Consider the following 25,642-nt stretch of genomic DNA (forward strand, 5'->3'; position numbering starts at 1 on the left):
ACGCCTCGCAGCGAGATTATGAATTTTACACCCTCCCGGAGGATTACGGTTTAGTTTTCCGAATATTTGTGTGATTAAATTGCTATGGATTATAAGTTAGTAGATATAATTATTATTATGTAGTGTATGAAATATTATTATATAGTGTCCGTAGTAATTACGTGGATTTATTAAGGTGAGAAGGTTTGCAAGACGGTTTTCAGTTTACCTAATGACTGCCAAGGGTGCAGTTTAGGTACAGTGCATAAATTATATGACAGGGAGATTATACCTCATAACATTTCTTGGACCCCTATGAAAGGAAAGAGATACCTAATAAAAGACTTAAATAAAACAAATAAATAATTATTTGACAATTTATTTATCCGGTATATACGAGTCCCATAGACACATGGCGATGAATACAAGGATTCTGTACATTCAATATAAAATTAAATTAATAAAATGTATATTCGTTAATGTAAATATATAATAATTAAGATCTATTTAATTATGGCGTTGGCACCGAAATGTGGTACTTTTCAGTACCGAGCAATGGACGTTGAGTATACTTACTTAATTCAATATGACATCATCTTATAATACAGTGGACAATATGTTCGCAGAGTCAATGCAAACGAATATTCCACAGCTATATCAGATCCAACAAAACACGACCATAAAGTTGGTTTCCACATGCAGATAGGTTTACAATCCCGGCGCGGAGTTTTTCATGCGACTCGCAACATGTTGCCATAAAGTCCCGAAACTTTTTTGGCAACGCCCAAGCGAATAGACAAAGCCCGACTGCAACTGACATTCCGTTTAAATGTCGCCGGTGTTTTGCCAAAACTGTTCGGTGCATTGACTGCGCGACCATTACGTCATCCACATAGACACGCGAGCTGGAGCGCGGGGCGCGGGTGAGGGGCGAGGGGGGGTCTACGAGGGCAGCAGGGGATGATAAGTGAAGAGGATTAGGGATTAAAAGAGGGACATCAGACAAAAATTCCAGACGTTTTGAAGAGAAAAACACACTTTCTTTCTCCACTGAATTCTGATAATATCCAGAGCACACTTCCAGAGATGAGAAAGATTAGGTTAATTGCATTAACAGCGTTAAAAAGTGGCAGGGTGGAAAGAGATAGGTGACTACATAGCTCTCTCTAACTAACTCCGTTACGGACGGATTGTTACGTGGTCGACGGTTCGCCGACTAACTTCAGGTACGTAAAAGAAATATATTTTCCTCCATATAATTCACCAACTCAATTGACGCGACTCGATACAAAAATACTCTCACTACACTAAACTAAGTAAATTCTCTTGACATTTGACTTTCAATGCCGAATCGTCGGTGCAAATCTCCATTTCACCCGCGTTGTGGGGTTGTTGATGCATATTTTATGTTTTTTTCTCAAATCCTGAAGCAGCAAAATGCTTTCTACTTTTAATCCTCAATTTGGAACGCAGCCATCATAGTTTTAACGTTATGAAGAGCCGCAGCACCGCAGTTAAGTAAATTGGATATGAAATACATTCGGGAGACAGTAATGCCATTATCCTTGTACCCGCTCTCTTAATGCTCTCTGCATTGTTCGTAACGTCAGAATTATGAAAATTAAGACAGAGAAATGTACCGACTTCACTCCGCATTATCCGCGCCCAAAACAGACTAATATTTTATACTAATAATCTCCATTACAATTAGTTCGCCCCGCGCTCCGCCGTGGCTGCTTCGGAGAACTAACGCTGTTTCAATTCGAAACTTAATCCCCGGTAATAGGAGTTACTTCCGCAACCTGAATAGTTTTATGGCTTTATCTGTTCATCTTTAATAAGACCTTATCTGAAATATTCTGCTTTTCATTGGATTTAGTAAATTTGGAATTAACCTTATCGCCGCGGGAATGGCGGGTTTTCAGAAACAAAGCCAGATGATATCACAATTCTCAACAACAATAACAATTTCATAGTTATTTTCTAATACTGTGGAAAAGGAAACAGTTATGATTATGAACTAGTAGGACAGCAGTAGTAAAAACAAATGAAATGGTTGGCATAAAAGTAGTATTTCTGATAAATTTAAGCGCTTATCCGAGTTGCGATATTTTATGTTACTAGTTTTGATTCCTATTGATCGTAAATTTATTCTACTACACATTGTTATATATTCTAACAAGACTCTTTCAGATCTCAAGTCATGAATTGGCCAATTGGGATAAGATGTACTCATAAATACAATTCATAATACTACTTTTACGTCTCCTATTCATTATAAACTAAACTAAAATAATGTAACGACCAAGAACAACAGTTTAACATGGAAACATTACATAAAAATCTTAAAATTGCAAATTCTCATCGCGAATTGTTGCAAAAATTGTGGTAGCAAATACGTTTTCGTTTGAATTATTAATTTCATAGAAAAAAGGGCCCGATCTAAACAGGCCGTCTAAAATTGACATCGAAATTTACATGATTCCTTTAGTTATTCTATGATACACAGAGTTTTTATTCATATCTTACGAATTCGACCTCTTTATAAAATATACGGCAACATGCTGAAGCTAAATTGGATTATAAAATGAACAAATTATGTATTTATCATTTTGTTGTTTCTTTGCAGAAATTGACATCATGCTGCATAATTAAATTTTAATTTTAAAGTTAAAATTATTATTCATTTCATATTCCAGTTTTTTCAGCTTATTGCAACAATTATCTCCAACATTCACTTACTACTTAATTATAAATTCTACATTCCGTTACTCAACTTGGATTGGTGTTTACATTGCACTAATTAATAATATCATCCCGACATACATAAATATTTACGAATAAAAACCAATTCGGTGTCAGACATTCCCTTTTAAATATCTATCTTATAATATCAACAATTTGGCACGATCGTTTCCTGTGTATATTTCTTTTAAATCTACCAAGAAAATTGAGGGGTTCAATTCTGCCATATTTCACCTAAATATCGATAGGAAAACTTCGCGTTCACGCTAGTAACTTATTGCTTGTCATTATCTCAAAATGTTGCCAGAATCTCACCCCGTATAGCAGGAAACGTAAGAAGGAAAAGGGACAATAGTAGAAGAGGCCTTACAGATATAAAAGAATCGACGGAGGATAATAATATAGGACTAACGCATCAACTTGATCACTACAGAGTAAGTTAGATACGTCAATAATAGCTAGACGACAAATCTAAAATATTTCCGCATTGACTTTTCAGAACCGTTGCGGACCTTCCCACATCTTTCATATCACTTTAACTTTATCAAAGTTCAGAAAAGTCAACACGAATTGTTAAGTACATTGCTGCTATTACATTTTCAATAGACATTGAGTATCTTCGTGTTTCTTATTGCTGATAAACATTACGATTTATTATGTTAGGACATGGGCCAGTAGGAGTTTTAAAGTAGATTTTTCCAAAGATCTGTTTTACTTGACCTACAAAGGCACTGTTGACAATTTCAAAACCCTCCGAAACACGAAGACAACACAACACCATCACATAGACCACGCATAGCGATTCATCTCTTCACTCTTACTGGTGTCTACTACAGGGCGAGGCCGACGGTGAGTGCGAGCAGGACGGTGCGCGCGGCAGTGTGTGCAAGCGAGACGGCGCTGTCGGTCGGCTGTCTCACGAGGTGGCGGGCCGGGGCGGGCGCGCGCGCGGGGAACACCGCCACCGAGCCGCCGGCAGGGCCTGATGCCACGCACCAGACCTGGGGAATCAGGGGACATTTTTAGCACCATCGTTACTATTCGTCTTACAGATCCCGCCATTCTTATTCACTTTCTTCTATTTCCCAACTCCAATATTCCATATGACTTCTCCCATCACACACGTCCTATAACTCAATGTAAGACGGATCACATCTTCTAAAGAACTAGTAACTATTGGGGTTAGTAAAGTTACTGAATGGAGACCATACGCAGCGTAAACGTAGCGTGGAATGCCTTGTAGCCACCTGGACCAACTATCTTGGTCAGATAGCTGGTAGTGGATAAAGAAGGCTAAAGACAGTGCTGTGGCGCTCTTTGAAACAAGCTACTTTGTAGCAATGGAACATTAGAGGCTGATCTCGATCTCCCATATTCAGGCGTCCATCTCCCATTTCCCATTTCTCATTTCCCACTTCCCATCTCCCATCTCCTACCTCCCATAATCAACCTAATATCTTCCATCTCCCATCTCAAACCTTCGTTTCACTTCTCCCTTCTCCCAACTCACCTCATCAGGCTCCGGCACGGTCAGCACGGCGCTCCAGCAGTGCTGGTGCGGCGCGGGCCTCAGCTCGGCCGGCGTGCTGCCCTCCCCCCCGCGCCGCAGCCACGCCCCGCGCGCCCCTCGCCCGCAGACCAGGCACTCGAGCCGCCAGCCGCCGGCTGCTGGGGCGGCGGAGACGGCCGTTGCTGTTGCTGCGCCTAGGAAGTGGGGGGTTGTTAGTGCATGGATGGTAAAACGAAGCTAGTTATAAAAGCTACAATAGCAAGCTAGTACTTTTGCCGTTGGCCGGCACAAAGTCATTGCTAGCTTTATAACTCTAGCTTGCTATTATAGCTTGAAAAACTAGAACTTGAAGAATATGTCAAAAGTAAACGGAAATTCACGGCCAGGATTTGAGCACTAAAGCTGGCTAACACGACCGCTTCTTTTGTGATGATGAAGCATTGCTACCAAAAAAACTCTGTTTTCCGTCTTTACGTCAAATAGATACCAGGAGCGCATAACTCACCAGTAACTCTGAGCGTGACTCTCTTGAGCTCGCGCAGGCGCGCCAGATCCGGCGCCTTCGCCCCGATGCAGCGGTACTCGCCGCCCTCCTGGTACAGGGCCTCCTTGATACCTGGTGGATGGAAAATTCGTTATGTTAATTTCAGCCCATATTATTATAGTGTGGTTATGGTGATATGAATATGATATGATATGGTCTTCTTCGGAGGAAGACAAAGATGACTTCTATGACGCACTAAATGCCACTATGAAAAATATTAGGAGACAGGACATAGTCATTGTTATGGGAGATCTCAATGCAAAGGTTGGAAGCAACAACAAGAACCGGGAGCGGCACATGGGTACACAAGGGCTGGGAGTAGAGAATGAGAATGGTGAACGATTTATAGAATTCTGCCAAAACCAAGACCTCACCATCGGAGGAACTTTATTTATACATGGTGACCATCACAAGTACACTTGGACTTCACCCGATGGTGCTACCAGGAACCAAATCGATCACATTGCGATCAGTTCGAAATGGCGTTCCTCGCTACTAGATGTCCGCAACCGAAGAGGGGCTGACATAGACAGTGACCATCACTTGGTTGTTTCTGAAGTGCGACTTAAGGTTGCTGTAGCAAAGTCCGCTGGAGAACCAGGCAAGGCAGGGAGACGTTTTGACGTCTGTAAGCTACGTAGCCCAGACACCTGTACAAAATTCAGACTAGAACTTCGTAATCGTTTCGCTGCACTCGACGTACCATCAAGCATAGACGAGGAATGGAAAAATATAAGATTGGCGTACACCGAAGCCAGCTCTAATGCTCTAGGACACAAGGACCACAAACGTGACGACTGGATTTCCCAAGATACCTGGAACCTTATTGAAAACAGAAGAGGTCTGCACTTAAAGCTGCTCGAAACAGACGATGAAACGGTTAGAGCCAACCTCAGACAGCAATACCGCCTGATACGCCGGAAAATCTACCGCAGCACGCGAAAGGATAGAAGGATGTGGGCGGATAATATTGCTACAGGTGCCCAACATGCTGCAAATACGGGTAATCTGAAGGAACTATATAAGGCTACTAAAACCTTGGCCGGAAATAACCATTTCAAGCAGAAACCTCTGAAGTCCAAAGAAGGGGATCTCATTGTGACATCGGAAGGGCAACTTCGACGCTGGCGTGAGCACTTTGAGGAAGTCTTCCGTAGCACGATATCTGCTACACCAGCTGATGTGCAAAATGAGCCACCACCACCACAGTCTCTCGATATTGACACCGCACCACCTAACAGCGAAGAAGTGGCCAAAGCAATACTCTCTTTGAAAACGGGCAAAGCACCAGGACTTGATCTTATAAGTGCGGAAATGCTTAAAGCCGACCTATCTTTCGCGGTCGAGTTATTAACACCCTTGATCACCAAGATTTGGGAAGCAGAAGAACTACCAGATGACTGGAATAAGGGTCTCCTGATAACAGTGCCAAAAAAAGGTGATTTAAGCCAATGCAGCAACTGGAGAGGCATCACTTTGCTTTCTATCCCTTCCAGGGTTTTCTGTAAGATTATCTTGGACAGGCTATCGAAGGCCGTAGAACCCCTCCTGAGGAACGAACAGGCTGGATTTCGCCCTAATCGCTCTTGCACCGACCAAATTAACACTCTCCGTATCATACTTGAACAAGCATCAGAATGGCAGAGGGAGGTATACCTTACTTTCGTCGATTTCGAAAAAGCTTTCGATACGTTGAGATGGTGCAGTTTGTGGTCCCGCTTACTATCCGTGGGTGTTCCGAGTAAGATAATACATCTCATAAAAGCCATTTACAAGAATTACTCCTGTAAAGTGACACATAATGGCCTAATCTCGGAGGATATCGCCGTGCACGCTGGGGTCCGTCAGGGCTGTCTTTTGTCGCCCTTGCTCTTCCTAATAGCGCTAGACGGAATCATGCAGAGAGTAAGCAGCAACAGTCGACGTGGAATTGAATGGGGAACCTTCAGTGTATTGGAGGATTTAGACTACGCCGACGACCTCTGCCTGCTAAGCCACACACATGCACATATGCAAGCCAAGCTCGATGCTCTCAGCCAAGAGGCGGCGAAAATAGGCCTGAAAATTAACATCCGGAAGACCCAAGAGATGCGAACAGGTGTGCAGAATATGACCCTGCTGCAGATCGGTGGTGAGGCAGTGGAACGCGTTCACAAATTTACCTACCTCGGCAGCGTTGTCTCAGAAACAGGAGGTACAGAAGAGGACGTCATTTCGCGGATTGCCAAAGCCCGAGCTACTTTCGCGCAGTTGCGACCAATATGGCAATCACAAAAGTTAACCAGAAGAGTCAAACTGAAAATATTCAGGTCAAACGTTAAGCCCGTGTTGCTATATGGTTGCGAAACGTGGAAGGTAACCAAAGCCATCTCGCACCAGCTTCAAGTCTTCGTGAACCGATGCCTTCGACGCATACTCCGAATATACTGGCCCAATAAAATCTCCAACGACCAACTGAGAGAACGGTGCCACGATACCCTGATCGACCAGCAGATCAAGCGACGCAAGTGGAACTGGATTGGCCACACCCTCCGAAGAAATTCTGACCACATACCCAAACAGGCGATGGATTGGAATCCGCAAGGAAAGAGAAAGCGTGGCCGTCCCAAGCAGACCTGGCGACGAACGGTAGTGGACGAAGCGAAAAAGATCGGGAAGTCTTGGAGTGAAATCAAACGCGAAGCTCAAGACAGGTTGCGATGGAGAGTCACTGTGGACGCCCTCTGCCCCATCCAGGGGACATAGGATACTAAGTCAAGTAAGTCATGGTGATATGAAGGCCTTTGCAAGCCGGTCGCATTACAGAAGGGCTAGCACGGGGCGCATTTAACGTGGACGTGACAAAAGTTCTCCGTAGCGCTCAGTCTTGAGGCAGCGCGATTTGATTGAGCGCGATGCAACTGCAAGATGCTTATGCTTCATTGCGCCCCGTGCTAGACCTTCAGGACGTGACATACAAGAAGAAGAAGACTGTTGTAATGGATGAAAAATACGCGTGCGTGATTATTTTTATACAGGGTGTTGCAAAAAGGGTATAGAAGACCGGAAGGGGATAACTCTGCGGGGGGTCATGTTTGGGTCTGTTCAAAATGACCCCTAGAGTCAGCCTGCTGCAGCTTACCATATACAATTTTTGCAATACCCTGAATATGCCTGTGGTACTTCCCCCATATGGCCACACGAACCCAAAATTAGGGAGAACGTGTAATGTGGAAGTCAGACAGTTGATATTATTATTGTTGATTTTAATATTACACTCACGGGCAATGAAATAGGTCCACTCAAAAAATTACGACACCAAAAGACCCCAATTTTTCCAATCATTTAATTTAAAAAAATTACAAAATACTACCGTTTTTAGTTGGTAATATCCTGATGCTCTGTTTAATGTACTTCAATGTTGCAGAAGGTGTCATTAAGCTAGCCTTTTCCGGATAGGAGTAATTTGGTGCTTTTCTCAGTGGAACCTTTTCATTGCCCGTGAGTGTATTATTAAAAAAGGTAAGTAATAATGTAGATGCTCCAAATCATTATTAGGAGCCCCAACAATTATCTACACAACGACAATCTAATACAAAGTTCAGTTGTGTTCTAACCAGTAAGAAAATATGTATTTTCTAGTCTCCGTTGCATCCCAACCATGTGTGTTTATCCTATTATCTTGTAACCGATCCAAAACTACATTCCAGCAAACACATTCTGCCAATAGTTTGACCGCAACAAGGCCCGTTCAAAACTTATTTTCCTATTACATTTACGCGAGTCTCGGGAGCTGTTGTAAAGTTTACGACGATCGTCGGACGAGGCCCGCCGCCGCCGCCGCCGCCGCAGCCAGAGTTTACGATTATCAGTTTACCGATACCCTTCTTTTATCGGTATACTTAGATTATTCTTTCTGAAAACTAAACTTTATGTCCGTACGTACTTGTTAAAGATTTTATGTTTGGTAGACTGGTTGTGAGTGCAGTCTTTGAACCCTTTTTGTAGCTAGATAAAAATAAAATCTGATTATAAAATAAGTTTATTTTAGTTTTTTGTCGTCGCTCTTCTTATTTATTATTTGAAATTTTGAAACCATTTAGTTGAGTATCTTGTCCAACGTCCATTTATACCTAGATCGCTTCAAAAATAACATCACTCTGACCTAATGGATTAAAACTATTCCTGACTTCTCCAACAGCAAAACCAATAGTCACCAACTTTTCCATGTATTCTCACCGCAATTTCCACCTTACATCTTCAATCTTATGATCCATTACAAAGGGGAACACCCAAATATTCCGAAAAACTTTTTTCCGAATTTGAAAACACCGAATATGTAATTTACGAAATATTGCAATACCGATTTTTTAAAATGCCGAATTCTAAAAATCACGTAAATTATAATTTCGAATATTATAATCACGAAGATTTGTTATTACGATTGTCAAATATACGAACGTTAAAAAATACGATTACTTAAGCATACGAAAAATAAAATACCGATTTATTATAATCACGAAAAATTCAAATCACGATCGAAAATGTGATAATTCGTGATTTTGACAAAAAAAACGTAAACGTCTTAAAAACCTTAGACCCAAAACCTAAAGATAGGTGCGACGACGAGCAAAGCGAGGAGGAGCGTGTTAGGTGCACATAGATATCGAACAACAAAGCGGAGCGCAGTGAAGCGGAGCGGAGCGTTTCAAATATAGAGCAAAACAATTGCTCGGAATTTTATAGTGTTTAACCTTAAAAACCTTAGGACCTAAACCTAAAGATAGGTGCGACGACGAGCAAAGCGATGAGGAGCGTGTTAGGTGCACATAGATATTGAAAAACAAAGCGGAGCGCAGCGAAGCGGAGCGGAGCGTTTCAAATATAGAGTAAAAATATTGTAAATAGAAAACTATTTGTAGTATTTGTGGTTAAGTAACACAACAAAGCAATAAAATTGCTCGGATTTTTAGGGTTTTTAACCTTAAAAACCTTAGGACCTAAACCTAAAGATAGGTGCGACGACGATCAAAGCGAGCAGGAGCGTGTTAGGTACACAAAGATATTGAAAAACAAAGCGGAGCGCAGCAAAGCGGAGCGGAGCGTTTCACATAATATACCTTAAAAAATATTGTTAAATTGTATACGGATTATGCTGTTAATAAATACACTATTCTTAATAACTATTTCTTGTTAACTAAGATACATTCGGGAATTTGTATTTTCGGAATATTAAAACTTCGGGATTCGTAATTCTAACAATTCGATATAATAAAAGGTCGTACTTTTAAAACATCGAAATAATAATATTCGGAAAATTGACTTTCGTCATTTTAATAAATATGTTGTTTGAAATTTCGTTTATTAACTATTCGTGATTTTCGTTATTCGGAAACTTGAAATTCGGGATTGTGAATTATTCGGAACTATGAAATTCGTAAATTTAAAAATCGTTATTTTCATATTCGTAAAAAAGTAATTCGGATTTATGTAGTGTACCCATTACAAAGAAAATATTATAATTATCACCTTGTTGTAGCTCATAGCAATTTCCTCCTTACTCCTTCAGGCCTAGTTTCACCATATAGGTACTCCGTTAGATCATAACTTGGGATTAGGTAGTTGTTGGCTTTTGACACGTAATGACGTATAAGTAATGTAACAGGGGTGTTAATGATCTAACATACTATGGAGATGGTGGCATCACACTTAGGGTGACATGCACTAGATTTAGTGTCTAATAGCGGTTTAAGAAACGTCAGTCCATATAAATCTAGGGCGACTTGCACAAACATATTAAATCAAGATTTAGTGTTAAATCTCCATTTAAGCCATAAATTTATATAGATAGATTTAATATGTGGATGCAAGAGGTCCTTAAGGTGTAGAACTCACCGAGGACGCCGTGGGCGTGGTGTGAGCCGGCGGGGGTCCAGCCCGGGGCCGTGGAGTTGTCGGAGCGGCGCCACCAGCAGCCGACGGACCCTGGCGGGAGAGAGACGGAGTTAGCGGGGAGAGAGAGATGAGGGATGAAGTTGTTGAAGGAGAGGGAGAAAATAGTTCAAATAGTATAGATGAGTAAAAACGAGTCTTTAATAACATAGTTTTGCGTTCTGTAAATGTAGGTAAGATACAATGAGTAGCTTTTATTTACTCTAAGTTAAACTAAAACGAAGGTTGACTGTCTATCTGACATGTCTACCACTGTATGATTGTATGTATATTGTTAAAGCAAGGCAATAATACCACTAAAGTCTTTATTGAAAAACAGACTTAAGGCAGACGTTATTTTAAAGTTCCTTCGTGTAAATCAGAGCCCTAGTTAAATGGATACTTAGGTAAATTAATTATATTAAAATGCAATCATATTTTCAATTTTACACAAGTCACTCGTGTCTTATTGAATTTATTAATACCAAAACTTTTTTAATAATTATTATTGAGATTAAAATTCCTCAATCTTTAGATTTCCAACTCTCTTGAACTTTCAATAAAGGAATGTCGTGAACGCTTGTCTTCAATTCTCAAATCAAATATTAAATAATTGAATTCGATTTCGAATCTTAATTTAATATTGACTGATGACATAAACTTCTGAATTTGGCAATGCCTTCAAATCCAATAACAAATATTATTGGCAAAAACCACAATCGAAAAACATGAGCATGAGTATATCGACGCGTGAAAAGCATATTGTAACTAACTAGGTACTAATCACTAAGGGTCTGTTTCACAATGTCTGGATAAATTCTTTGCAATAGTCTCAAGTGGAGACCACGAACAGGCAAACGCAGCGTGGGACACCCTCCTGCCCGCTGGACTGACGACCTTAGGCGGGTGGCGGGTAGTGGTTGGATGAGGAAGGCCGAGGACCGAGTGTTGTGGCGCTCCTTGGGAGAGGCCTATGTCCAGCAGTGGATGATTATTGGCTGATGATGTGGGATAAATCACAGTCATGGTGTATCTGTAATTATTATGTTTTAGACAGTCTCAGCATGTCTTTTATCCCACAGGTAGCCATTATCCAGATATTGTGAAACAGGCCCTAAGCGACCTTATTTTTCTACAATGAGTGCTATAAATTTGAAGAAATAAGCTTATTTTTCTGCTTTCACCAAGGTATACTATAACTCACTTTCGAAAAAAGTGTCGCTTATTCATTTTTGACTTTCCACCGTCGCATCGACATACAAAACCCAGAATTCAAAGTCCTTTTTTCCGTTCATTATTTACTTTGTAATCAGATGAACGAATGTGGCCGAGTGAGAAGATACCGCAGTTTACCACAAATCATCGCTTGGTCCAGTGACCAATCATCAGATAGCTACAAAATGGCCGACAAAAATTAAAGCCCGTTTAGTGGAGGGAACCCCCTGTCACGTGAGGGTTGGTACAGACTGGGACGAACTGAGCAGCGAACTATGTTTCAATGAATGTTGATGTGTATGTCGTGTACTCTGTGTAGACGTAGCACTGGCACGTTGCATCGTGCCCTCTATACTCTTTGGTAAGACCTTTATAGTCTATGGTCAAACTCTTGGGTTTTCAGTAATAAAGCGCCAAGTCGAATTATACGGTCGGTTGTTTCATTGCAATTAATAATTAATCTATATTATAAATATCTATCACTGTCGAACGAGGATCATCTACTCACGTGTTGCAAAAACGGCTAACAATGGCGTTTTTGGGTAATTTGGCTACTTTCGACCACAAATCGTGCGAGTGGGACATTTTCAAAGGACGCTTGTTACAATTTGTGAAAGTTAATAAAGTGGAAGAAGACTGTAAAAGTGCCATTCTCATAACGCATCTTTCCGATGAATCGTACCGTTTAGTTAGAAATCTTGCTTACCCAAGTGATGTGGATAAGTTAAGCTTTGAGGATTTGGTGGCTTTACTCGACGCTCACTTCAAGCCTAGACAATGCTCCTTCGTGGACATCGCTAAGTTTCACGGGGCGACTCGAACTGCAGGCGAAAGCTTAGGGGACTGGGCGGCGCGACTCAGAGGTCTAGCAAGCTATTGTGACTTCGGCGCAGCCCTGGAGACGAACCTCAGGGACCGTTTCGTCCTCGGCCTGGGCTCAGGTCCCGAACGCGACAAATTGTTTGAGCAAAATCCAGCAGGATTAACATTTGCTCGGGCATTGGAGTTGGCGCGGCAAGCGGAGTTTACAAGGGAGGCGAAACAATTTGATAAATTGGTCATCAAGGTAGAACCAATATACCGGCGGCTACAGTGGCGGCGGCGGCGGCTCGAGCCGCGCTGGCGGCGGAGGCGCGGGAGACAGCGGCGGCGGCGGCGGCGCCCCGGGCTCAGAGACCCGGTGCAGGGTGTGTGGTATGAAGAACCACTCAGAAAATACGTGCCGTTTTAAAAATTACAAGTGTCAAAAGTGTAAGTGTAAGGGCCATTTAAGAAAAGTGTGTACTAATAAAAACTCAAGAATTAATAATAGTACGGATGACGACAATAACTCGGGGTGTGAGGAATGCCAGAACTTTAATATAAGGTATGTGACAAATAAACCGCTTACTTTAGACTTGATAGTAGGACAACAGAATGTTACTATGGAACTCGACTCTGGTTCAGGCTCAACTGTAATTTCAGATAGTTTCTATAAGAGTAACTTCTCATTGTATAAACTGCTGCCTTGTAACATAACAATGTGTCTATATACCGGGCATAAAATTTCTCCCCTGGGCTATTTCGAAACGAATGTTACATACAATGGTCAGACAAAACCGATTAGGATATTTGTAGTGGAAAATGGCGGCCCGCCATTACTGGGTCGAAATTTCATGTCCGCATTTAACTTAGTGTTAACTACAAATTTAAATAAAATTTACACTGATGGTGAGGTAGGCACGCTGTTGGAACAATACCCTGAATTGTGGCGTGATGAGTTAGGTACTTTCAATAAATTTAAAGTTGACCTTCGATTGAAAGATAATGTCGTACCTAAGTTTTTCAAGCCACGCACGGTACCATTCGCTTTAAAAGATAAAGTTGAAGCGGAACTTGACAGGTTAGTGAGTTTAGGTATTTTAGTGCCCGTCAACCACTCCAACTACGCGACTCCTGTAGTGCCGGTACTGAAGGAAAACGGACAGGTCAAGATAGCCGGGGACTACTCAGTTACCTTGAACAAAGACCTCTTAGTCGATAAGTACCCATTACCGCGCATTGAAGAAGTGTTCGCAAAACTAGGAGGTGGAGAGAAGTACACAAAATTAGACCTAAAAAACGCGTACAATCAATATGTTCTAAATGAACCATCCCAAGAGCTTACAACTATTAATACTAGTAAAGGTTTATTTAAATACACCCGTATGGTGTACGGCCTAGCCAGCGCGCCGGCTATCTTTCAGAAATCGATGGAGACAGTCCTATCCGGGATAGAAGGCGTTAGTTGCTGGTACGATGACATTTGCATCACGGGGCCTAATAAAGCTACTCACTTGGCCAGACTACGGGAGGTATTACATAGATTGAATAGCTCGGGTCTCCGTTTACAAAAAGACAAGTGCGAATTCTTCAAAGACAGTGTAACCTACCTAGGTTATGTTATAGACAAAAATGGTCTACAAACTTGCCCTAAAAAGGTCGAAGCTATTTTAAATGCTCCGGAGCCCAAAAATGTCACAGAGGTCAAGCGTTTTCTAGGCGTTGTAAATTATTACAGGAATTTTATTCCAAACGCGTCGGCTGTAATGAGTCCACTTCACGAGCTGTTGAAGGCGGGCGCGGCGTGGCAGTGGAGCGTGCGGCAGAGGCAGGCCGTGGCGGCCGTGCGGCGCGAGCTGGCGTCCGAGCGCGTGCTGGCGCACTTCGACCCCGCGGCGCAGCTGGTGCTGGCGGTGGACGCGGGCCCGCACGGGCTGGGCGCCGTGCTGCTGCAGCGCGCGCAGGATGGCTCCGAGCGACCTTTGGCCTACGGCTCGCGGTCTCTCAATGCTAGCGAACGAAATTATAGCCAGATTCAAAAAGAGGCTACGGCTATAATCTTCGGTGTGAAAAGGTTCCATCAGTACCTTTACGGACGCAGCGACCCGTTTATTTTACAAACCGACCATAGGCCTTTAGTGTCGATTTTTAATCAAAATTCGGGCATATCGGTCACCACTGCGTTACGTTTGCAGAGATATGCGATTATTCTATCGGCCTATAACTATGTCATTCAGTATACATCAAGTGCAAATAACGTAGTAGCGGATTATTTTTCGCGCGCCCCGGTTGCAGAAACGGTTTCTGATAGTGACAGAGAGTTCGACATGTACACTTCTTTGAAATTCCTGGACGAAAGTGCACCGGCCGTGTTGTTAGACGATATTAAAAGGGCCACTGATAATGATGAAGTCTTAAAAATTGTCATCAAATACATGCAACACGGATGGCCGCGTTCAGTACATTGTCAGTCTGTCCTACCTTACTTTAGATGTAAAGCAGACCTACAATACGAGAATGGTTACTTATTGCGAGGTCATAAAGTGATTATTCCGTCCTCGTTACGAGAACGAATGTTAGTGGAGCTTCATAGCACTCATATGGGTGTAGTTAAGATGAAGTGTAATGCTCGTGCCCGGTTGTGGTGGCCGGGGATCGACGCCGACATCGAGCGCTGCGTCGGCGCGTGCGGCACGTGCGTGAGCGTGCGCGCCGCGCCCCCGCGCGAGCCCCCCGCGCCCTGGCCGCGCCCCGCCGGCCCCTGGCAGCGCGTGCACATCGACTACATGTCGTTAGGACAGAGTGTGTACCTCGTGGTGGTGGATAGCTACTCGAAATGGGTAGAATGTTTGCTTATGAATAACGGCACTACTACAAGCGCGCTGATTTCGAAGCTTAAATATTTATTTTCAGTTTTTGGAATTTGTAATACGCTAGTTTCAGATAATGATGCCAAAATTAACTCCTCACAATTCAGGGAATTTTGTTCCAATAACGGTATCAAATATATGACGTCACCCATATACCATCCAGCCAGTAATGGGCAAGCTGAGAATGCTGTTAGAATCTGTAAAAAAATGATTAAATGCGCTATTGGTGACAATCTACCGCAGAAAATTATTTCTGAACGGCTGTTGGATTATTTATTTGTGTACAGAAATACAGAACATTGTTCTACAGGCGAGCCTCCGGCAAAATTAATGTTTGGTAGAAATTTACGTTCACGGTTAGACTTAATTTTACCCAATGAGGACAAGTCATGTGTAAATAAACAACCTGTTTCAAAAAGGAAATTTAATGAAGGTGATGTAGTTTGGGTACGTTGGTACAGTTCGAGAAAAGGGGTTTGGAAAAAGGGGGTTGTTAAGGAAATTTTAGGTAATAGAATGTACAGTGTGTATATAATAGATTATAATGAAGTATGTGTAAGACATGTAGATCAGCTATTTAAGAGTGTAGCTAGCCGTGACTTAGATGTAAGTCAACCTTCACCATCGCCAGGGAGCTCGGTCATTGATAATAGATCAGCCCAGTATCAATCAGTTTCCATGCCGTTGGCCTTACCATCCCCAACAGTGCACACCGAGGCTCCTGTGCCGAGCGCGGTCGCAGCCGACCCGCCCGTGGAACAAATAGTGGAGGAGGAAGGGCATGTGGAGTGTTGTGAGCGAGGGATTCCGGATCCGAACACCTCAGATCATCCTGATCCGCCGTTAACACCTCCACTTCAGACCGATCGGCCGTTAACACCTACATCGCCACCTCGTATGTGTTTACGGCCCAGAAATAAAAATGTTAGTTATAAGTTTTAGCATGTCTTATTTTTAAATGTAGTTTTATTGTCATATAATTGTTTGTTAACATGTTTCTAAATTAGTGTGGAGGAGTGATGTGTATGTCGTGTACTCTGTGTAGACGTAGCACTGGCACGTTGCATCGTGCCCTCTATACTCTTTGGTAAGACCTTTATAGTCTATGGTCAAACTCTTTGGTTTTCAGTAATAAAGCGCCAAGTCGAATTATACGGTCGGTTGTTTCATTGCAATTAATAATTAATCTATATTATAAATATCTATCAAATGTACAGTCAGCAAAAGAAATAAGTAATATGTAGGCCACCCCAGCGTAACCCGCTTCGTTTGTCTTTGGAACTGAAGTTTTGGAACCATACATCTTTGATTATAATATATCTACAATCTTACATAAGTTAGTAGAAACTTGTATGGAACTGGTTGATGCTTCAAAATAATGAAGTATGGTAAGTTAATAGATAATAATACATAACTACACCTCCTTATATTCACGAAAAACCATTATTTCCTTGACTCGTATTGAAACATTAATTTTTCACATTTAGGTTATCATAATAATAGGTATACTGTATTTACTCCATCCAGTCTGCTCAGACCCTGCTTCAGAATGCCCAAGATAATAACGTTAATGGACTAAGTGGAATATTCAGTATATGTACCGATCCTCCAGAGATGCCCTCACCAGCCAGCCCCCTTGAGGGACCCAGGAGATTGAATTATTCGGGTAATAGGATGTCGAAATTGAAATCAGTATAGTAACTAGCTGTAGCATGGGCCTTGCATATGGGAATAATTATTATGTCTGGAGGGAGTTACAAAAGTGGTATATTAACCTAAGGTTCAGGGGTTCATTCTAAACAGATTTGCACGAAGGCTTTTCAAAATTAGCGAATTTGCTTCTATATGCGAATATAAAATTTGACGGTTATGTGACTATTTGCCATAGAGAGTGGAATATTATTTCCATGAATTCACAAAAGGCTTGCTATACCAATTTTGCTACCCTGTGTAATAAGTTAAATACTATTAAGATTTCAAACAAATAGCCTCACAACTTTTGACTGTTGAATGGCTGGACAGAGAGACGATGGCGTCTAGACACTTTATTATAACATCCCTGTTTTTGCCGAGATAGTTTTCAGAAAAGTTTTTAACTTCGGAATAAATTGCAGCCAGAGTAAATTTATGACATGGTTGTTTTATTTTGATTTCAGGGTTACGATTGAAGAGTTTTTCTCCCAAAAAAGAACATGTTCTTGAGTGTGAAATAGGGAGCTTGGTTTCTTTTCCCAAGACTACCTACATCGCATCGCATTGGTTGCTATTTGCTATCGACTGTACCCAAAAATATGATGATACTAACTAATAATACACAATCAAGGGTGAATGTTGGGGCGCGGGCGTGACTTGCCACGGCGGTGGTTGACTTCTGCGGTCTAAGTTCGATTCCCGACGGGGCTACAAGTTTGTTTTCCTTCAAAACCAAACTGTGGATGTTTCGTAGGACATTCGAAACTATAATCGCGTGGGATTTAGTTTTAGTCTAGACTTTTATTGGATTGTTAGTTAGTAATAAGTTAGTTTGTATATTTATTTTAATATAATTTTCTTACAAAAGTTTGGATCGAATAAGTTAAATTATCTAACTTACTGCTTTATAAATACCTGGGTAGGTACCTATATAATTTAGTTCCATAAAAATATTAAAAGTATCGACCGGCCGACAGACATATACAAATGTACATATGTATTTTAAAGGTGGCCGTAAGCGGCTGGATGAGGAAAGCCGAGGACAGAGTGTTCTTGTGCTCCTTGCTAGAGGCCTGTGTACAGCTGGCTTTATCTCCACCAATGAATAATACTTAAGCAGGACACATGTCAGTGTCATGAATGCTGCTTAATTTTTAGTACAGTGTTGATTACTAATGCCGTGGTAAAGCAGCAGCATTCGACTACAACGAGCTGATACTAATAATACTACGAACACTGACAATGACTCACCCTTAGGACAGTGCAGCTGCACGTTGCCACCAACTTGCACCTCGACTCGCTGGTGGTCGGGGGCGTCGTCGGGGACCGCGGGGGGCGCGGGGGCTGCGGGGGGCGTCGCTTCTGATGACTCGTCGGGGGCTGAACAAGGGAAGTTATTATGAGAATGAGATAGGAGAAAGCGGTTCAAACTTGAGGTAGAATCTGTCGTAGATGGTGATGATTATGATGATGATATGAGAAGCTTTAAGGTTTAAGGAAATAAAGTATCTTAAACCTTAGCTTTTTAGCACAATTACTCACTACCAGGTAATCATGTTACTATCATTTTATGCAGGATGTTTACAGGATTAACACAAAAGTGATCCGGCTCGAAGGATCAAAGTATATCTGCGTGCCGTTGCCTACTCAAGTAGTTGTAGTTAAGATTTTTTTTCGGTGGTGGAATGTAAAGGCAATGTCACGTTGTTGATGGTATTTGATAGACGTAATGAATTTTACACGCATCCATTCATGCATAATATACAAGACAAGATGTTAAAAAAGGGTATACTAAGCAGGAAGAGGGTGACTTAGGGAATTTCCAAAACTGTTGTTCAGAGTGACCCACTGAGTCTGCAATAAGGACAGATACGGATACAGTGACAGTACATATGACACAGCGACAATACATACGGATATAGCAGGGCCAGCAAATATCGCAGGCTTCAACGGAGAGCGATATTATCAAACTATATTAGATGACTACTCACACTTTTGCGAAGTGAGACTTTTAAAAATGAAAAGTGAAGCAACAGACAATATAATACACTACATAAATAGACTGGAAAATGAAAAAGGAATTAGAGTTAAGAAGATAAGATGTGACAATGGTGGAGAATTTAAAAATAGAAAAATGGAAGCATTTTGTCAGGAACGTGGCATTATTATACAGTCTACTATACCATACTCACCACAAAGCAATGGAGTTGCCGAACGCATGAATCAGACGTTATACAATAAAGCCAGAACACAACTGAATGAGGCTAATCTGCCAAAACATCTATGGGGAGAAGCTATATTATGCTCAGCATATCAGCTAAATCGATGTCCATCATCTGCCATTAATTTTGAGACACCAGAATGCATTATGAGAGGAAAAAGGAAGCAAAGCATGGGCTGTAATTTTACCACGACAGAGCAAATTTGAGGGCAGAGCGAAAGAAGGGAGAATGGTAGGATACGCACCAACTGGATACAGGCTGTGGGATCCAGAGACTAACAAAATAATCATCAGTCGAGATGTAAGATTTGATGAATCAGACATCATATATCAAGAAAAGAAACAGGACAATAATTTCAGATACTACCAAAAAGAAGAACATGGACAAGAAAGTGAACAAGATGAGAATGTACAAAGAGAAGCAGAAGTGCAAGTTCATGAAGAGAGACATCAAGAACTAAGTAGAGAACAAAGAACTAGAAGGCTACCTACATATTTAAAGGATTACGAATTGGAAGAAGACGTTATAGAACAAGAAGCAAACATAGCATTCTGTCTACACATAGAACCTCAAACATATGATGAAGCTATTAAAGAAGGAGAAGGATGGAAAGAAGCAATAGATAATGAGTTAAATTCGCACAAACAACTGAATACTTGGACAGAGACAGAACTACCAAATAAGAAAAGAGCTATAGACACCAAATGGGTTTTTAGAACAAAGCAAGATGGAAAAAAGAAAGCACGACTAGTAGCAAAAGGTTTTCAAACAGACAACAAGTACAATGTTTACTCACCAGTGGCAAGAATGTCAACCATAAGAATGATGCTAAGCTATGCACTACAGGAGGATCATCAGCTAAGACAATTCGATGTACCAACTGCATTTCTTAATGGCGAATTAAAAGAAGAAGTATATATAAAACCACCAGATGGAGTACAAGTCGGCCAAGGAAAGGTACTGAAGCTAAACAAAGCTTTATATGGTCTGCGAGAAGCACCAAAATGCTGGAATGACAGATTTCACGACTTCATAATTAAGCAAGGTTTTGAACAATCAAAGCATGATTTCTGCTTATACACGAAAAAAGATGAATGGTTACTGATCTGGGTGGATGACATCATAACTATGGGAAACTGTATGGATACTATAAAGAAATTAAAAGAAGAATGTAAGAGACCTAGGAGAAGTTAAAGAGTATATAGGCATGGAAATACATAGAGAGCAGAATATATTAAAAATAAAACAAGAAAAGATGATACATAAAATAATAGAAAAATTCGGAATGGAATCGTGCAAAGGTGTAAATACGCCGATAGAGGCTACAAAATCCAAAAACAATGAAGAAGAAGATATAATCACAAATGTACCGTATAGAGAACTAATCGGATGTTTAACATACATCTCTACAACATCTAGACCAGATATAACTTACGCAACTTCATACCTTAGCAGGTACTTAGATATACCAACGAAAGAAAGATGGATTGCGGCTAAGAGAGTACTAAGATATCTAAAACAAACTGCAAGTAAATGCTTAACCTATATTAAGAATAAAGATTCGCAGAAGAGATTATTAGCCTACAGTGACGCGGATTGGGCAAGCGACAGTCAAGACAGGAAAAGCGTAAGTGGCTGCGCTATATTTTACTGCGACAATTTAATTTCATGGTTTTCGAAGAAACAATGCACCGTCTCATTATCATCTGCAGAGGCAGAATATGTGGCTGCTGCAATGGTAACGTCAGAGCTAATATATTTAAAAGGTATATCAGCTAACTTCAATATGGATATTGATACATACTTACTTGTTGATAATCAAAGTGCGATTAGAATGATTGAATGTAACGAAAATAGTAAGCGCACCAAACACATCGATATTAAGTTTCATTTTGTAAAAGATGCGGTATGTAATAAGAATATTGTTGTATCGTATGTGTCTACGCAACAAAATGTAGCCGATATATTTACTAAACCATTGAATACTGTAAAACACAATTACTTTGTAATGAAACTGTTTATTATATAAAATAAGAAGTAGGTTTGTAAAGTTAAGAATGTTACATTATAAGTTGTTTCAATGTTTAAACACATAGGAAGAAAAGAAGTGTTATAAGTTTATTTAATTGCAATATTCAATTAGAAATTTAATATTGAGAGGGGGTGTCAGGAATTTGTCTATGTCACTTCCTTGTCTACTGGTAACAAACAACATGGCTGTACATATTATTTTCTCTAAATTACAATAAAAGTTAATTATACCCAATATGTGAGTATTTCTACTAATTCTCTACAAATATCCACTGCGCAACGATATATAAATAACAGAGTCACCCCCTTACGGCTTAATATAGGTACTTACCCTTTTTCCAACATCCTGTAGAATGATAACAATCAAGTACTCACGATGCACATTAAGATAGTATCCTATGCTGGAGTAGTGCTGGTGCATCCACACGGCGCGGCAGCGGTACCAGCCGGCGTGCTCGGCGGACAGCGGCGCGAAGCGGAGCGTGGCCGCGGGGGACGACGCCGGGGAGGGGGGCGGCGCGCTGCGGGGGAGAGGGGGGTTAATTGAGGGGTTATGTAGGGAGAGAGATGTTACAGGGTGGTAGTGATGTTGTAATGTGGAAGTGATGTTACATCGTGGAAGTAACAGACCCTGGGTGACCCTGAAGTTGGATGTATTATAACAATATTGTACCTTGTCAAACTAACAAACAATTTATATTAAGTCTTTCAAAAATTTTACGTTTGTTTAGACTGACATGGGACAAAAGCGTTATACCTACTTCCAACTTCAGGCCTATTTACTTGTTAGGACCCAACTGAAACAGGACCTATAGCTTTTTTGAGTACAGCCTAAATGGTAGACGGTAGTAGAAGTGGTATCAAGAATGCTGAGGATTGAGAGCTGCGGATCCTAGAAGAGGAATTTATCCAGTAGTGGACGATTACGGCTGTACTTATGGCCTCGTTCCAGCTAAGTCCTGCAGCTTAACGAAATTTACTAGGAGCACATAGCACACAAAGAGTCATACCTGGTAGGATCAGTAGTGTCTCGTATCCACCAGGCCCTGGCGGGCGGGTTGGCGTCGACGTCACAGCGCAGCGCCGCGGCGCCGCCGGCCCGGAGCGCCACGCCGAACCCGGGCCAGCGGGAGATCACGAACGAGGGCGGGTCTGTGGAATGAGAGGGGGTTAGTGAAGTATTTTGGCTTTGGCATGAGGGATAAAAGAGAGCCGTGTCGAAACTGGGTATTGAATCTACAACCTTGAGGAGGAAGTTGATTTGTCGACCAGGTCACTATAGTTAACTCAACAGGGTAGTAAGTTAGATTTTTGTACTTCCTTTCCAGGGATTTAGTGTCTAAATACCAAAGAATGCAAAAATAAGTACGACTCTCTAAAATTGCTCATCTTATGAGGCAGTTCGCCTTTTAAATTGTATATCTCTCAGCTGTCAATTTATTTACCCTGGTAATGGTAATAAATGAGTATTAGGCCCTGTTTCACAATGTCTGGTTAGTGGCTACCTGTGAGAAAAAATACATGCTGTCATTATGTTTGTTATTATGTTTTTGACAGTGACAACATTTTTTTTATCTCACAGGTAGCCACTAACCAGACATTGTGAAACAGGGCCTTAATATAATGTAGCACTCACAAGTGACTCGTATCTCCATCTTGGCGCTGCTCTCCTGGTCTCCGCGCGGCCCGCGCTGCGTCGCCGTGCACTGTAACGACGCGTTGTGCAGTTCTCTCGCGGCTCGCACCACCACCAGCGAGGTGGACACGCCGTCTGAGAAAAAATTATGAATGAATAAAGATGTGGAACATCTCACACACTGGCAGAGTCTATGATATGGGTGGCAAACATCTGATATATCTAGAAAAATGCATAGATGGACATGTTATATTGATGTCGAATCAAAATTAAATTTTAGTCATTGACATGAAAGACCTATTAATTTTGCCAGTAGAACATGACACAAGGTTATGACAGCACTAAAGTTTCAATTTTCGAATCGAAATACTTATTCTAGATACATAGATAGGACTCCTCAGTGCTAATTTCTCCATAGTCGGTTAGAGCATAACCAGGTATTAGTATAATATACAGACGTATGATTGATGACCAATCCCTGGCCGGTTAGATAACCGACTAAGGAGAAATTGGGAGTAAGTATGAATGTTTATGATGTAGGTATTCCCACACTACCAGCTATCTACCGACTCTGACTCACCGATGCTGTAGTTAGTAGGCTGTGTGTTGAGGTAGGGGCGCGTGTCCAGCGCCTCGTCCGTGGCCGCGAGCCGCCAGGAGAGGGAGGGGGGCGGGACGCCGCCTGGGAAGCATTTTATTGAATAAACAAATGCATTCTCATTCTTGTTATAGATCTCGTCCTTGTCCTAATTCTTATCTTCATCCTTATCCTAATCCACATTTTAATTCTCATTCTCATCGTCATTCTAACTCTCTTTGTATTACGAAGCGTCAAAATTTCTTCAGGTACTAGGTAATTAACTTTCCGAAGGCAATAAAAGCCGACTCGTAAAGGGGTAACCTTTCAATAAGCAGATAAAAGTTATCTGAAGATCTAGTGACTGGGGTAGTGGTTTACTTGCCTAGGTCTACGGAATCAGTATTTTACATCACGTTTGAATATTTGTGTTGGAAATTGACAGCAACAACTTTACATCGTCTACTTCCATAAGTGATCTACTGAACATTCTGCCCTAAGAAGGCGACATACCCTCAGCATGGCAAGTCACCGGCAGCGCGGCGGCGTCGCGCGCGGGGACCCACGTGTTGCCGGCGTCGAGTCTCCTGCCGTCCACCGCCAGGTATACCGCTCGGACTGGCTCTGTGGGGGAGAGGGGGGGGTTAGAATCTTCATAGTAATATGTGACGTTCCACATCCAATGGGATGTTGTGGTTGGTCTTTGATTATGGTCAATGGTCTAAGTGTATTCAGTTAAGAATAAAGATAAATTTATTTAGCACACTACACACGACAGTAATAACAAAAACATACAGCAATGAATACAATACAAAACAACATAAAAAGAGGCAATAAAACAATACAAACACTGTGAGGACGCGCGCAAAAAAAAAAAAAAAAAAACACGCACTCACGCCTTGTACTAATGTACTCCCTTGCGGGGTAGGCAGAGGTGCATTGCTGCACCCACTTTTCGCCAGAGTGTTATGTTAGTCCCAATGTAATAGGGGGCGGGCCTATTGCCATTTTACGGGCACATCCAAGACCCGAGAACAAATATCTGTGTTTAAACAAATATCTGCCCCAGCCGGGAATCGAACCCGGGACCATCGGCTCAGTAGTCAGGGTCACTAACCACTACGCCATTCGGTCGTCGGTGTAAAACAATACAATAGGAACAATAAAGTCAAAGTCAAAGTCAAAGTCAAAGGCATTTATTTGCTGAATATAGGTTACATAGGTGATAATAATTATATTAAAGGTTGCTTAGCTATACTCTACCCGAAAGGGTTTGCAAAATTTAAAATATTAACAATATAATTTATACAATTCATGAAATTAGGCTTAAGTAGTAAAAAAAAAATATCAATGCTATCTTACAACTCACACTGGGCACATATTTAACATTAATTTATAAGGAACCCTAGGCACACACAATAACACAAAAGGTTGCTGTGCAGAGAGTCAAAAGAGCACTAGCTCAGCATATTCATATTTGTTATGTAGAAGCTTCGAACACTGAACAAGAGTATAAAGCGACTTATGATGCTGACTACCATCCTGATACAAAATTCAAACACTCACCATAGATCATAAGCTCAGTGGGCGCCCCAGCCACCACACTGCCCTTTGCGTCGACTCCCGTGCATCTATACACCGCCGCGTCACCTCTTGTAGCTCTCGCCACCACCACCACCTCGCCCCCCGCGCCCCCCGCACCCCCCGCGGACTCCCGCCACGAGCCCTCTCCGCTGTGGCTGCCCCAGGGTAAAGGGATCAGCTGGGGAAGAAACGAGAGGTTAGATGGTCAAGATAGAGAGTAGTGGGTGTAGGTGGTAGGGACTTCAGATTGATTGATAGGGGTGATAGAAAGAAGCCTCTAAGAGCGACATATGAATGTGGTCACTGGTCAGCTACTGACGACAAAT

The 25,642-nt window shown here is 41.7% G+C and overlaps 1 protein-coding gene across 1 annotated transcript in view; it reads right to left on the reverse strand.

The window, feature by feature from the left end:
• Positions 1-351: 351 nt before the first annotated feature.
• Positions 352-25,642, reverse strand: part of LOC105393218 — a 35,996-nt gene continuing 10,705 nt past the window's right edge. The window contains exons 7-17 of the mRNA XM_048632200.1: positions 25,299-25,494; positions 24,246-24,356; positions 23,736-23,837; positions 23,156-23,290; positions 22,530-22,671; positions 21,895-22,040; positions 18,518-18,646; positions 10,653-10,742; positions 4,740-4,850; positions 4,235-4,428; positions 352-3,725 (exon numbers count right to left, since the gene is read on the reverse strand). Coding sequence (XP_048488157.1) covers positions 3,555-3,725; positions 4,235-4,428; positions 4,740-4,850; positions 10,653-10,742; positions 18,518-18,646; positions 21,895-22,040; positions 22,530-22,671; positions 23,156-23,290; positions 23,736-23,837; positions 24,246-24,356; positions 25,299-25,494 — 1,527 coding nt within the window. The 3' untranslated portion in view covers positions 352-3,554. The remainder of the gene's footprint in view (positions 3,726-4,234; positions 4,429-4,739; positions 4,851-10,652; positions 10,743-18,517; positions 18,647-21,894; positions 22,041-22,529; positions 22,672-23,155; positions 23,291-23,735; positions 23,838-24,245; positions 24,357-25,298; positions 25,495-25,642) is intronic.

The sequence above is a fragment of the Plutella xylostella genome, chromosome 31 (assembly GCF_932276165.1).
Source record: "Plutella xylostella chromosome 31, ilPluXylo3.1, whole genome shotgun sequence".
Classification (NCBI taxonomy): Eukaryota; Metazoa; Arthropoda; class Insecta; order Lepidoptera; family Plutellidae; genus Plutella; species Plutella xylostella.